Source organism: Halyomorpha halys, unplaced genomic scaffold (genome assembly GCF_000696795.3).
Source record: "Halyomorpha halys isolate HHAL.00 unplaced genomic scaffold, Hhal_1.1 Scaffold81.1, whole genome shotgun sequence".
Classification (NCBI taxonomy): Eukaryota; Metazoa; Arthropoda; class Insecta; order Hemiptera; family Pentatomidae; genus Halyomorpha; species Halyomorpha halys.
This window is the reverse complement of record NW_027115240.1, coordinates 913,150-929,180: the sequence shown is the minus strand read 5'-3', so window position 1 is coordinate 929,180 and position 16,031 is coordinate 913,150. Positions and strand designations below refer to the sequence as shown.

General features: G+C 29.1%; 1 protein-coding gene across 1 annotated transcript in view; it reads left to right on the top strand.

Annotated features, from left to right (window-relative positions):
• The window catches only part of kcc (solute carrier family 12 member kcc), a gene marked incomplete in the record, with an annotated part of 694,499 nt that overhangs the window by 386,737 nt on the left and 291,731 nt on the right, over nt 1–16,031 (top strand). The window contains 1 exon segment of the mRNA XM_067052308.1: nt 1,688–1,730. Within this exon segment, the coding sequence (XP_066908409.1) occupies nt 1,688–1,730 (43 nt within the window).

Sequence of the window (16,031 nt, the reverse complement as noted above, 5' to 3'; positions counted from 1 at the left end):
GAGAGAGAGAGAGAGAGAGAGAGAGAGAGAGAGAGAGAGAGAGAGAGGGGGGAGAGAGGGGGGGGAGGCGTACTAAACTCTGTACATCATTGTGAAACTAGATGATCTTAATGTCAGCTAGGTATTATATTCACTGAAATAGTTTAATATGGTTTAAATACAAAAAAAAAAAAACTTTCTTTAAAGTATCTTTTGAAAATAATCTGAAATACTCTAAAAGTAATTTTGTTTATTTAAAACAATGAACTAGTTATTTTAGTTATTAATACATAATTAGCATTAATACAATATAATAAAGAATTTGATGAATATCTACAGGGGAAAAAAGAAAAACTAGAGACCAGAGTTCGAATCGGAAAAAAACGAGACTGACCGATCTCTACCGATCACTTGCTAAAATGTATTATTGGCAGAAAACTTAATATTCGTCATGTCCACCTCCAGACTTTTAGTCTAACTTTTTATATCCGTATTTTTAATTTTATCTATTTTATTAACATTTTTCTAAAGCAACACAACATGACCATTTATTTGATGCAGGAATATAATTTATTATACATTATAAATAATTAAATGTAACTTTTAATGGAATATAAAATATTATTGAAAAATAATACCGCAAAATTAATTATTTTGCACCACTTTATGACCTTTTTTTTATATTCTGCATTTTTGTTCCACTTACAGGAGCTAAAATGTTTGAAAAATTTTCTACAGATTCATTAGAGTATAAATAAAAGAAAAAAGTTGCAAGTTTACGTTATGTTGTTTACTATGTGTTTCATTTTTTCCGAAATTTATGGAGCAAACATCTGGTAATATTTGATGCAATTAAACCTTAATCGAAGAAAAGAACCACTAAAGAGTAAAATAAAAAATAAAATTATTATTATTATTAATATAATATGAAAAAGACTAATGTTTCTCTTTTCATACATAAAATACTTTTTCTCTTGAAACTAAAGATAAAATAATAATAAAAAATACATAAAAATTTTACTCATTATTAATTATTGCCCAAGTAAATCCAAATTATATATTTTAATTACCCATATAGTTCAGGGAGCGCTTCGGGGTCTACGGAAACTCATAAAGTGGATACTCTTAATTGGGGTAAAATCTGGTGGTAGAGCGTGATCATGAACAAATTGCCTCCTTGTATAACCGTTGTCCAAGATACTTCCTTACAAAAATACTGAACCCTTGACCCTTCATGGATATGGCGGAACAGATTTTTATTTTCCATATAATTTTAATTGATTTGATATTATTATTTTATTGAAAGGGTGTTCAACATTAAAAACGATTGTACATTTAACGAAATATTTGGAAACATTGCATATAGCTATTTTCTCCAAGAAAACGTTATCTAGCAATAAATGCTTGGAAGGAGTTGGAAGAAAAAGAATAGGCAATCTTAAGATTATTTTTTAACTGACATTTGTAACCACCAATATGAAAATAAACTTTTCACTTTTATATCCCTACTCTTTCGCCCTTTTACTACTAGTGGGCCACTCACAGTAACAAAAAACTTTTAACTTCACTTGTGCAATGTCATCCCTTAAGGAACAAAGTGACACCACTCTACGATATAATGACTCAAATTTTAATTTTTATGATATTTCAGTTTTTATTTATAAAATATTAAGCTACATTGATTAATATAAATTAACTTATTTTTCAGGTGAGTGCGAGATTTGATTTATTATTCTGCAATCCGTTACAAAGTGAGTACTGAAAATCTATAGTAATAATAATTTAAATTTATTATAAGTTCTAAATAAGCTTATTATAATATTTAGGTATTTGGAATTTATTTATGATGTGTTCTAAATATTAAAATATTTTATCATCAAATTAGATTAGCTTTTATTTATTTATATTTATATATTTTTAATAAATTTGCCAGGAAATTCGCGTTCATTAGTAATTGATAAAATCAAATAAAGTATATTTTTGACCTTATTTATATACATAATTGGTTTTAGAAAAATACAATTATGAATGACAAATTTCTAAAAAGTTTTGAAAAAGTAAACAATTCTAAAAAGTAAATAAATTAGCATGTATGTATTGAATACATTAATAATGTATTTTCGGGTCAGATATAGTCTTGACTAAAATACTTATATTTTTTAAATAAAGAAACAACAATTAAAAAAAAGCCTGTGCTGAATTTAAATAATCGAAAAGAAATTCACAATGAATTAATTTTATTTTTTTTGCTTTTGTTGTCTAATTTATTTTAATATAAAATTTATGTATAGTATTAAGCTATAAAAAGTAATATGTATTAATCAATAATTAAATATGTTCAACATAATATTTATATTTCCGAAAATGTTAAGAAAGTGAAAATTATAATAAGTCTAAAAAAAAAAAAAAAGTATCACATTTATTATAATTATTTTATTAGAACAATGAAATATAATTATTTTTTAAAATCACCATAATTTGGTACCTAATTATATATGCATTCGTGATTAACTGATATATTTTGTGCTTTACTTGATTTTATTGCACTATTTTTTTTATTTATTAATTAAATTCATTAAATAACAAAAAAATTTTACTGTGTACATTGTATTATTTAATACTATTTGCTTCGTTTGTAATTCTATGTTAATTATAAATATCGTTTTTCAACAAATCAAGTTATTTGTTAGTGATTATTATTCTCATTACTATATTTTACAGTTAATTGTATAATTATATATACTTAAAAATACAATGTTAATTTTCACATTATTAATAACGTATATTATAGTATCTAGTACAGATATAAATTATAAATGTGCTAAAAATAATAATTAATCATTTTATTAATCATATATATTTTCATATAATGTTATTCTAAAGATTACTTTATTTCAAATGTTTTATTGGGCCTACTTATATCTAAATATAATGTGTCTATTAAGCTGCCTGATATTATTCGATGCACTTGATGTTGGCTGTTAATTTTATGTTTTATTTTAATTTATTTTACATTGTAAGTAAGTTTTATATGTTGCAATATCGTTTACAGCCTGATTTTATCATTTGAAACTGTCAGACATCTTAAATTCCGAATTTTCAAAATACTTTATTCTAAAGTACCTCCAATTCTGTCTATTTGAAATAATGAGATATTAATAATTAATAAGGAGAAACATTTTATTTATAGAATTTATTTATTTTTTTAATTTATTTTATTTTCTTCCTTCTCTTCTATATGTTATTCTGTTATAATTTAATTTATATATTTGTAAATATCGTATGAATGAGCTCCATCATCAATATTACCATTGTCTAAAAATTTGATAGAATATAATATTACAAAATAAAAAAATATGGATAAAAACAATTATTTAATAAACTAATATCAATTTAATAACAATATCACATTCATGTATGATCTGAGCTTTGAATCTAATACAGTATATATTGGTAAAGGGCTGGAAGTTAATTACATATGAAAGCATCTCTTTTTACTAATGGTTGTGCCTGGGGAAATGGTGAGGTTAGCCCCAAATTTCCTCACCCCATTTTTTCCTCCATGCCTCTGAAAGGTCTGCACTCAATTACGGGCAGAACCCCATTTACGACTATTGCCTTCAGAGTGAAGCCGACAGGCATATGTACTCAGTTCAGAACTAGAACCCGTTTCTAGCAACCTGCGTCTGACAAAATATTGTGAGAAAATCTACCTGGTTTCTATTTCATTATTAAAAAGGCATAAATCTTAAATTAAAAACTTATATAATTCTATGTAGGTTATTAAACTAATCTTTAAAAATATGTTTAGAAAGATGAAATATATCCATGTGGCAAAATGCAGTGCATGCATCATGCAACTTTCACGATTCGTATTTTGATATTTCTTGTGGTAAAAATAACGAATATTAACTTTGTTCCTGCATAGAATACAACAGTTTAACAAAAGACAGCGAAGCCGTGTCATATCGCTACTTGCTTCTCATCTGAACCAAAAAAGTTTTGTCTAAATAATTAATTCAATTTTTATCCATTTTTGTCTCAACACATTTTATTTTAATCCACAAATCCGGTCATCCTCAGGGACATCTTAATTCAATTTAGGAACTAAAAATATTTTTTTTTTATTTATTTGTTGATATTTACAACTGTATAAAAAAAATACAACCAGTAAATTTGATCATAATGACATAATGATATGATACAGGATGTAGAGAAACTACCCAGTAGTAGAACTCTAAAAACAGTTTACAATATAAGGTCACGAGGCCATCTTCTTTTCAAAAATATTTAAACACTCAACTTCATGCAGGCTATTCTGTCCAGGTCACAACAAAAATTTCTAATTAGTCAACTTTTACACTAAAAACAAAAATTAAAATGCATTTATCACAGTCACTTGTTAAAACTTTATCATTTTTGTCTCAACACATTTTATTTTTAATCCACAAATCCGGTCATCCTCAGGAACATCTTAATACAATTTTGGAACTAAAAATATTTAAACACTCAACTTCATGCAGGCTATTCTGCCCAGGTCACAACACAAATTTCTAATTAGTCAACTTTTACATTAAAAACAAAAATTAAAATTAATTTATCACAGTCACTTGTTAAAACGTTATCAAACGTCGGAATTATAAGAAAAATAAAATGTGTTGAGACAAAAATGGATAAAAATTGAATTAATTATTTAAACAAAATTAAACAGTCTCAAGAAACTTAAAGATTATAAATATAAAAAAGTTTTTTTTTTTTTTAATTTTGTGTTTGAAATATTCCGTAGATTGTGTCGTAGACTTGAGTTAATTTTTATAAACTCCAATACATTTAGTAAAGTGTGTAGGACGACTTTAGTAAATAACGTAACACGCTACGTTACTGTCTTTGGAATACGCCCAATACTAAATAAAATCGAAATTCCTTTTATTTTGTTATGCCGTTATTCAAGCAGAGATATGAGTGAGCTTTTTCCGGTGCCTCTCTCTATTTTATCCTCTAATTATATATAAAATTCTTAAATATTTTAAATCCATTTTTGGAATTATAAACAATCAGAACTGATTATTTATTTCAAATAACCAAAATGAAAAGTACTTTAGAGAAAGGTTTAATAAATATTCATCATTGAAGTCCTGTCAGACTGTTTCAATGAGGATAATACCTAGCAAATGCTAAAGACTTTTTTTAAATATCTTTATTGAGATTTACAACTGTACATAACAATACATTTAGTAAATTTTCTGTAAGTATATAATGCAGTGGTACAGGCGAGTAGTGAAACTATCCATCAGCAGCACTCTAATAACGTTTTTACATTTGAAGGTCTCGAGGCCATCTTCTTTTCAAGAGTCTCAGGGGATTATCAGGAATGGATGAGAAAGTAAGGTTAGAAACTAGTGTGTTTGGGTGGTTATGGAATTTATAATGGAAGGAACGAGATCTGATTCGGACTAGATCGGTTACATATGGTCTTAATGTATGATTTTATTTGTGACAAAGTAACGAGCATTGAGGATTTTACGAGGGATTATGGATTGTAAAGATTGGATACAAGAGGAATGCGAAAGTTTAGTGGATTCGCAAAGCTCGACTCCGTAAAGACCATTTAAATGTGCATAAGATGCCGAGTTTATTCAAAACTGTTAAAGCTGTTTAAAAATAAAAAAAAATTCAAAAATTTATTCTATCAAAAAATTTGCCGTCAGACCCTAGGGAAACACATGTCTTAAACATGTTATTCATGTTTGTACGATTTTTTGTTTCTCAGCTTTTCACGTACATCCGTTGAAAAATCTAATTCAAAATTTTCATCCCAATTGTCAAGGCCACTGCTTTAATCTGTATAATTTAAATTGTTTAAATTCCTAACTCACCTCCCTCTCTTTCCTTGTATTTTATTGTACCATTTAAAATAAGTTAAAGCAATTTAAAATAACAAAAAACAGATCAGATCAATATCCCATGTAACATGTTTTTAGTTCATTGCATCTGTAACATTTTTTTATTCAAATATAAAATATTTTACGATACCTGTCCCAACTCCACAGTTTAAATTTGAATTTCAGTTGTCAGTTTATTCCTCAATTTTTTTTTTTTTGCATTTTTAATATTTTCAAATAAATCTAAACACGAACAAAACAATTAATAATTCGTGTTTAAACCATGGTCTGTTTACCCGCCTTGTAAGCCGAGTTTTGGTAGTACGCTATAATCCTATTAGAGTTTCCGTCTGCAACTGTTATAGGATTATGGATACTATTACTGCTTTCGCCAGATTATCTTATATATCATTAAGCGTACTCTTGGTATCCTTACGTCTTACTGCATAAGGCTTCATTTTCCTTTAAACAAATGAAATAATTTATCAAGATTATTACTTTTAGACCTATAGAAAAAAACTAATTGTTTGCAAATACCTTTTCTTTCTTCTCAATTTATCGTAAAGTTTCCGATTTCCACTCAGTTTAATTCATATATTTTAGACGTGGTACGGGTTTGGAACGCTATTTAATTGAGGTTTACCGATTTTGTTTTCAAAATATTTAGAAAAAATACATAAATTCAAAATTCAGTTTTTCTTCTATAACATGAAAATCATTCATATTTTTTTAAAATTTCTATATCACCTATTCATAACGAAATCAGAGTAAAATTACTTAAACCTTTGTGCTTACCAATTTTTTTTCATCATTAGCATTCACTCTTATTCCAAATGGGTCCAGCCAAATGGAGACCATAAAGAGATGAAAGTATAATATTTGTGATAATTTCTGGAAATTTTCTTCAATTATGTATTTTGAAATTTATTTATAATCCAATCCCTCCTTCTCTCGACTCGTACATATTTTAATTCTCTCTAATAATATACATAAATCCCTACAGTATACTATTCCTATTTCATTCATTTACACTGTAATGCTTGGAGATCGTACGGGCAAGTGAGCATTTTTGCCATACTCTGGTAGATACCAGAGTAGCCATCGCGTACTAACCAAGGTTGAAGAGTCAAGATTCATTTCTCTGTTCTCTCTCTTGCCCCAACAGATTTTCACTTATTTCGGGCCCTTCAAAACTCTCTTAACGGAAAACAATTTAATTCGCTCGATTTAAATGCACATAGAGGAGTTCATTGCGCAAAAATGTGAGAAGTTCTAGGAGGACGGAATAAAAAAAAATTACCTGAAAGATGGTATGTATAAGATCAAAATAGGTCATATATAATTGATTAAAAATATTTACAAGAATCTGAAGTTTTTATGGAAATCACCAGTAAAAAACGCTTGGAACTTATTTTCAACCCGATATTTACGTCACTTAAATATAGTCATTATATAATAAGTGCAGCTTTTTCAAATTGTGGTTTTCGAATAGACTTTCTTAAGAATACTACACTTTTTTATTTATTTTTCATCCTGATTATTTTTCATTTGATGTTTTGATTTTCTTTTAAACTTGTAAATATGTATATAAACAATAATTGTTAATTTAAAAAAAAAATTGGTTCATTTGTTTCATTCTTTGTCACCATATGATTTATGAGATCATATGTGGTTTTGTTTTAACTTTCTTCACAGTAGGCAGAGGTAGTAGCGTGGAAACGCGCCAGTCTACCAACGCACAGGTTGTCAGATCGAATCCCAGTCCCACCCGGGCATTTTTCAAGCAAGAAATAATGCAAAATTAACTCACAACCTCACCCCGTGCATTAGTGAGGCCCGATAGCCAATGGGTGGCACTCACAAAAAAAAAATAGGCGTGAGAGTGACGAAACCACCCAGAAACGGACTTAGACCACCATGGTCTGTTGCCCATATAATAATAATAATATGTGTTTTTTTTAACTTTTTTTATTTTATATATTTTGTTAAATATTGGTTTTTAATTTTTTTCTCTTATCTAATTTATTATTTTAGTAATATTTTATGATGTTCTTTAAGTTCATTTTTATTTTTTAAATTTTGTATTATAATCTAAGATACTTAAATTAAGTCTCTTTTCGATGCTACCAATATTATCCTAAAGAAAATTATTCTTATATAGGAATGAGCATGTTATCGTCTATATTTCGAATGAATCAAAGAGAAGAAAACAAATCTAATGAGAGAGTTCTATCTAGAATAGAGGTGTTAAACTATTAATATCTTGGGGTAGATGTATTCCAAATTATTGGCCTAAGACAAAAAATTACGATGTTAATGACGTTAATAATAGTATTGTTGTTTTAATGTTTCCTTCAAATATGATCATGGATATCGTTTTACTTAAAATAATACGCCTTAATAGTGCGTTCTATTTAGAAGTATATCTTTCATTTTTGAAAAATTTATCAGGTAATATACTGACATTATTGTAGTAAACGTGTACCCAAAACATCTCTATTTAGAGAATAGAGGCTTCCTGAATATTTGCTCTTATAAAAGAAATATTTTGTTTTCTTATCCATTTTCCTGTGAGATGTTAATGAAAATCTCATTTCTTCATTGTTTACTTCTAGATAAATTTTTAAACGGTATTGTTGAAAAGATTCACCTTTATCCACTTTATCAGAAGATGGGTGGGTAGGAATAAAAACAACCCCAGCATACTGAATATTCTATAAGTTTACACAGCGTTAGCCTTAATTAAAATTCAGATAGATAAAAGCAAGAAAAAGTGGGCAAACCTCCTCTTGAAGCCTTTCCTTTGTGATGTCTATTTCAGAAAATGAAACTGATGCATAAAAGCACCTTAACTAATCCTTTTTTAGAATATGTAAACATTACTGACCAAGTAAACATGATTTTATAAATACAGAGAGGATTAAATTGAAGTATTGAAAAACAAGGCCGTACATGAACAAAAGTTTTAGGCGGGCAATAAATTTTCGGTAAGAAACCACAGCTCTGAATAATTTGAAATCGATTGGGCCGTTTACATAAAAAAAAAAAAAAAAATATTCAGAAATATATAAAAATACTATATTTTTTCAATATTTCAGCTCTAAAGATTGTTAGACTAAGCTCAATAATTTTCAGGATCTTGTGCTCAACTTTTATCAAAAGATTCACCACATCCAGTTGAATAACTGGATCCATCAAAAATAAAAATCGATGATGCCGTTCGTTTAATCATCGTTCAGATTAAAATAAATACATAAATACTTTATTATCCTATTTGTGTCTTTTTGGGTGTCATGTGAGGGATTCTCACGGGAAATTCATAAATAATTTTGTTCTTAAGACTTGTCTGATTTACTGATCCGTTTTACAAAAAGAGCCCAAGAGGAGAAAAAAGGCAGTTATCTCACCACAATTTTTGATTACTTTAATGAAAACTATGTATAATTAATACTCAAAATTGACGAGTCTGCTAAGTACATGTAGGGGGAATAAAAAATAGTGGTTGTTTCAAAGCGATAAAAAAACTAATTTTTCATTCGGAGCTCTTTATCTTAAAGTGTAGGAACAACACAAGGAAACCTAAGATAACGTCATTTAAAGAAGAATAAATTTGCTAAAATATTAGCCCTAATAGAGTTATTTACGTTAAACAGTTTTCGAGACATAGCTTTTTAAAAAGCAACATTTCATAAAAATGTTGTATGGGATGTACTGAAAGATCACTTGTTAGATAATTTATTTTGAAAAATCTCAAAAACTATTTGACGTACATATTTCTATTAGCACTCAAATTAAAGCTAGTTTAATCAGCTATAAAGTAGTTTATGATGTTTATCTTCGTAGGAGTAATAGTTTACATGAAATTTGCTAAAATAAATCGATTTATAGTTCTTTGGACAAATTTTCATTTGTCATATGAATTTGTGAATATCATAAAAACTACTACCCCTACGAAGATAAGTGTCATAAACTACTTTATAGTAAGATAAATTTCCTTTATTTTGAGTGTTGGCAGACATATGTGCGCCTTGGATCTAGAGATATATTTTTCAAAAATCCAACATTTTATACCAACAACTAGAAATTAACATTTTGAGAGTTTATTTTGTCAAATATAAAAACTACTACTCCTACAAAGATAAATATAATTAACTATTTGGTAGAAAATTTAACTAGCTTTAATATGAGCGCTGGCAAACGTCTGTACATCCAATGGTTTCTGAAATGAAGTTTTTCATAAATCAAACTTAATGTCCGAACAACTATAAATCAATTTATTTTAGCAAATATCATCAAAACTACTATTCCTGCGAAATTAAAATACATAAACTTTTTTATATTCCATTAAACTATCTTTAATTTGAGTGCTAATAGACATCTGCACGTCACATAGTTCCTGAGATATAGAATTCTCAAAATAAATTAACTTCTAATCTTTCAGTAGATTTTTAAGAAATTTTGCTTTTGAAAAGCTATATCTCAAGAACTATTGGACGTAAATAGCTCTTTTAGGGATAATATTTCAGCAAATTTCCTCTTCTTTAAATAATTTTCTCTTACATTTTCTAGTGTTGTTGGTAGTTTTTAAGATATAGAGCTCCGAATGAAAAATTAGTGTTTTTTAAAGGTTTTTAAACAGCCGCCATTTTTTATTCCCCCTACCTATACTTGGCAGACTCATAAATTTAGACTAGTAATTATACCTAGTTTTTATTAAAGTAATCAAAAATTGGGGTGAGATAACTGCCTTTTTTTCTTCCCGGCTCTTGTACCATTTAGAACGCAAGTTGTAATGGAGTAAAAAATTGTTAACGGTTTTTAATGATTAGCAGTAATCTCTGAAGGATGAGAGGTAAGATTTGGATTATACCCTTTAATACACATACTCTTAATCGAGAAGGTGTAGTAGATAGAAATGATAATATATTATTGAACTGATGAATATGTTCTACATTGGATTAGAACTGGAATAATGATACATACATATAAAATAATATTTGAACCATTTAGTATTAAATAAGCAATCCAGGTACATCAAGTAATGTATTTCTTGAATATAATTAATAAAGTTTAACATACTGTATTCCAATTTTGAATAGTTATGATTTGAGATCAGATCTCAAAACAATTAACAAATAACTTTATCAGTTATCTGCATAAATGTTAACTATTTCCTAATGTTCGATTAGTTACATATGGAAATTATGCTTTACTATTATTGCCTAACATATTTTATTAACAATTAGTCGTTAGCATTATATAATCCAATATTATTATTATTATATATCATTATGAATAATAATATTCTTTAACTATTATGTGCTCATTCAGTGCAAGATGCTGATAATTGCAATTGCATGTAAATATAAAGCTTTACTTGCAGACGATATGGCTGCCCAGTACAGTGGGGTCTTGATCTCCAATAGTTCTGTCTCCTGACTCCAGCTTAGTGAGAGTGCTTGTAGACTTTTCACCTCGGACGACAAATGAAGACTGTCCCAGAAAGTAAAGTCGCTGGTTATTTATTGATTCTCTTTGGCCGAAATTTTCAAGACCTACTTCTTCTTCAAGTAATTCGATTCCTTCCATGTTTGACGGTTAACTGACAGTTTAAGTGTGATTGACAGTTTCCAGTAGTCTGACCGTGATTATCAGTTAATTACTTTTTTATTTTCATCTTTGGCAGACTATGTCCTTCACTCCTCCTACGTTAAACTAATATCTTCTTATTGCTTTTACATTGGTTGTTAGTGTGACCAGAAGTAAAACTTTTATTTTTTATGGCCCCCTTCTTGGTCCTAATCAATTCATAGTGGGGGGTCATGTTTTCATTCTGTGGGACCGCAACTGGAAAAAAAGTCGACCCCTCAGGTCGGTTTCGAACCGGTGCCGCTGCAGTTACGAGTCATTCAAAATTAGCGCTTTAACTCGCTCAGCTACGAACAGCTCCCAGCAGCAAAACTAAACATCAAGGGTTAATTATTCAATTTAATTAACTCAAAATGAAAAAGTTGTTCGGAGAATTAAGTGAATCCATTGTTTATAGAAAGTACCATGAAGCTTAAAAAATTGTTTTGTTTTTTTATTTTTGTCATATGGAAGGTCATAATTCTAAATATTACTCTTACTTATTTGCTCATCTAAGAATATAGTTATATTTCTCATAAAATCTCCACGTTTTTGTTGCTTTCCTTTTTAATTACATAATTATTGTTATTTATTGTACGTTCTGAATTGTCTTAAATAATTCTAGGAAATAAATAAAAACAAATAAAAGTGGGGTTTAGGATAACTTGCACCCAAACAACATAACCAGCCTCTTTGGGACTAATTCGGCAATTCGATTCACTTGAATTTAAAGAAAGTGACAAATGGACCTAGATTATTATTATGCCCGTTTAGGATCAGGAGGCGTACGAAGTCCTTTATTTCCTTTCATGAATCACACCTACGAACGGCTATTTGACATCCTGTAAAACTAAAACGCTAAACTTGGATTAGTAATTGTATGCTCTTAGTTACCCCTCCCTTCGTATAAATGTTGAGCGTAGGAGTGATGACTCTACCCCTTGTTCTTCAAGTGGGACTTGCGTTGTAGTATTGGACAATGTCCGGTAGTTCCCCGGAGGTTTGGTCCTTTGGAGATCAGCTTCAGAGAAAGATACATACATCCTCGTGCGGCAGCCTTTACTGAGCAGCTATAATCCGTGGATTGCCATTGATCCTAAAATTTAGGCGATGGAAAGGACACTGCTGAATTGGCCTGAAAGAGTCTGCTTATGAAGTGTTGTTGTTTATTGGCACGACAGACCGTGGAGGTCCAAGGCCTCGCGCGATGTACTTAGGAAATACATCGCGCGTTTCTTGCTTTGTGGTTTTTCGTAGGATGGGTCCGTTACTCCCACGCCTATTTTTTGTGAGTGCCACCCATTGGCTATCGGGCCTCGCAGATGCCCAGGGAGGTGAAGTGAATTTTGCATTATTGTATGCTTGAAAAAAGCGCGGGTGGGACCGGGATTCGATCTGACAACCTGTGGGTTGGAAGACAGGCGCGTTACCACGCTGCTACCGCTGCCCCGCCTTATGAAATAGTAACGTAAAAAGACCATGTGGCTCAAATATCTTCATGATCTACACACACACCCTCGTAGTTCAAAATGATGAATAATTCTCTTCATGACCGTCCAAATTAATTTCGTAATCCAGCCACAATAATTACTGTGGTCCTCAGGTAAGGTATTGATCGTTTTTTTAAACTAAATTTGGTACACCTCTATCCACTCACTTAAATTAATATGAAAACTTAAAAAGTTGTTGATTTAATCTTTTCCTGCTTAGTCTTAATAACTGTGAAATAGCTTCATTTATTTTTTCTATTCTTTTGCATCACATTATTCATTATTTATTTTTCCTAAGGATTTTTTTATTGTTGTAGTGGAGGTTGCAATGAAAGTTATTATTATACTTTAATATAAATTTATCTATAATGTTTAATTGTGTGTGACCGTTGTCGATTACGTTGGACCCAATTGTTGTGATACAACTGTATCATATTCCAATTAATTTATCTCAGCTAATTAAACCATATAATAATAGTAATAATAAAATGAATAAATACTAGCTTATTGCCAGTGATGCGGCGAGAGGGATGCGCTGGGATCTCTAAGAGTTCTGCTCTACCCCTCACACGTGGGGGATAGAGTGGCCTCAGGAATCCTCAGGTCGATAGTGTAAATATTTTATATAAGAGTGTAAATGTGACTAGAGATTATTTTATTTATTTATTTTTTCATGTACATGGTTTAATTATGTTCATTTTCTTTATCCTTCAGTTTATATATATTTTAAGAGAGATTTTATTTATTTCTATGTATTTTTTTCTTTTTAAGTTATTTTATTTTAGTATGAATGTGATCAGTCAGACAGACTGTAATATTTATCAATCAATAAAGTTTGAATAAAAAAAAAATATTAACACTATATTCTGGCATGAATAATTTCTACTCAAATATCGCCTTTAAGTTAATTAAATCATGCTTCGATTTAATTAACTTAAATCTTTCGTTAAACTGTGTAAAAAGTAGTTCGCAAAATATGAGAAAATCAGGGTTTAGTAAAGCTAATGAATATATTATAATTAAAGAGGGACATGACTTAAACCAGTTAAGTTCTGTGCTTTTAATACGAATAAATTCAAAGAGAAACTGCAATTTCCTGTGGGGATTGTGGATGAAATAAACATTCATGAAAACTTTTAAAGACAAATAAGTACGTACAAGAGAGAAGGTAACTTCTTAAGTAGTCGAGGAATAAATAACTTGGATTGATGGGCCACTTCAAGTCAAAAGTATTCCCTTTTCTAGAAATATACAGCCACTTCAGAAATATATAGCAGAGTGATTCTCTCTAGGCATTTAAACTTCAATGATTAGGTTGATGCTACAAATTGTATATTTTATTTTATTTGTTTCTTGCACTTATTGTTTATATTAAGTATGTATTATTTTTAAATTAGAATAAGCATTAATTTTACTTTGTTTACGGATTTTACATTGCAGACATCGTGTTAAAGTTTATTTTTCATTACCGTTAAAAGGTATTTCATGAAGTTATAAACAATAAGGCTACTATTTGTCTTATTTATTTAATAAATGTTTCACCTAGTATTTTACATTCATTTGTCACTAATTCAGTTACGTTCAAAAGTTTAATACATTCATGAGGTAAATAAGATATCACCATTTTTATCTACTACGCCTTATCGATTAAGAATAGGTATATTGAAGGAAATAATTCAAAGTTTAACTGTCATCCATCAGGGAGTAATACTACTAGATAAGCGTTAACCTCTAAAAAGCGTAAACAATTTTTTTATTTAGTTATAATTTGTACCTAAACGGAGTAGAAAATCTGAAAATCCTTAAGTTCAAAATCATTGTAGAATTTTCCGACTCATCGATTTAAAATAGGTGTATTAAAGTAAATAATCCAAAGTTTAACTGTCATCCTTCAGGGACCAATACTGCTAGATAAGCGTGCACCTATAAAAAGCTTAAACAATTTTTTAATTGATTATAATTTGCGTCTTAAGTTCAAAATCGTTTTAGAATTTTCCTTCTCATCGGTTAAGAATAGATGTATTAAAGGAAATAATTCAAAGTAAAAAGTGAAACAATTTTTTTACTTCATTATAATTTGCATCTAAACAGAGCAGCAAATCGGAAAAGCCTTACGTTCAAAATCGTTTTAGAATTTTCCGCCTCATGGAGTAAGAATAGGTGTATTAAAGGAAATAATTCAAATTTTATTTGTCATCATTTAGGGACTAATACTACTGGATAAGCGTGAACCTCTAAAAAGCGTAAACAATTTTTTACTTAATTATAATTTTCGTCTTAAGTTCAAAATCGTTTTACAATTTTCCATAAGAACTCCTCGAGTGGTGATGAAGACTAATTTGTAGCCATAATAATGATTTTATGATCGCGCACTTGCTTATCAATTTATTTTAACTTTTAAGATTTCTAAAATATTAGGGTCCCATGTATATGTGTGTATACATAACTAGTTTTAATACTGTAAGTATCATAAAAATGTTGGATAGTTTGTATACTACTGTTATTTTGTATCTAAAAAATACGAAATTATTATTTAATATGATCTCTTTAAACTGTTTATGTCGGAAATAAAGTGATGGATATCTTTTTTATCATGACATTCTTTAAGTCCTTTTCCTTCTACCGCTATGAAGATAAAACTTTCGCCTAGAGTAGGGGGGCACTACTTCGAGACCCGTAGGGGACATGCCATCAACTGTCTAGGGTTCTTTTATGGTTCTTCAGGGTTTATGTGTGCATTATCTTCTCTTGTCTGGACCCTTCCAAGAGGTGTAAAGATACTGATAAGTTTATATTATAAAAAATTGTCTATTAATAAAATTGTCTAATTCTGTTCGCCTTTTCTTAGCAGTAGGCCTTGACTAAAAACAAGTAATTTACATGATTTTTGTGATTATTAAAGTTATTGAATACATTTTTTACAGCTATTTAAAGTTGGTTTTTTTAAAAATTATAAATAATCATTATTTAGATTTTTCGTTTGTTTTATTACTTGATAAAAATATGGTAATTTACACAAACATTTTTTATTACTTTATAAAAATATAGTAAT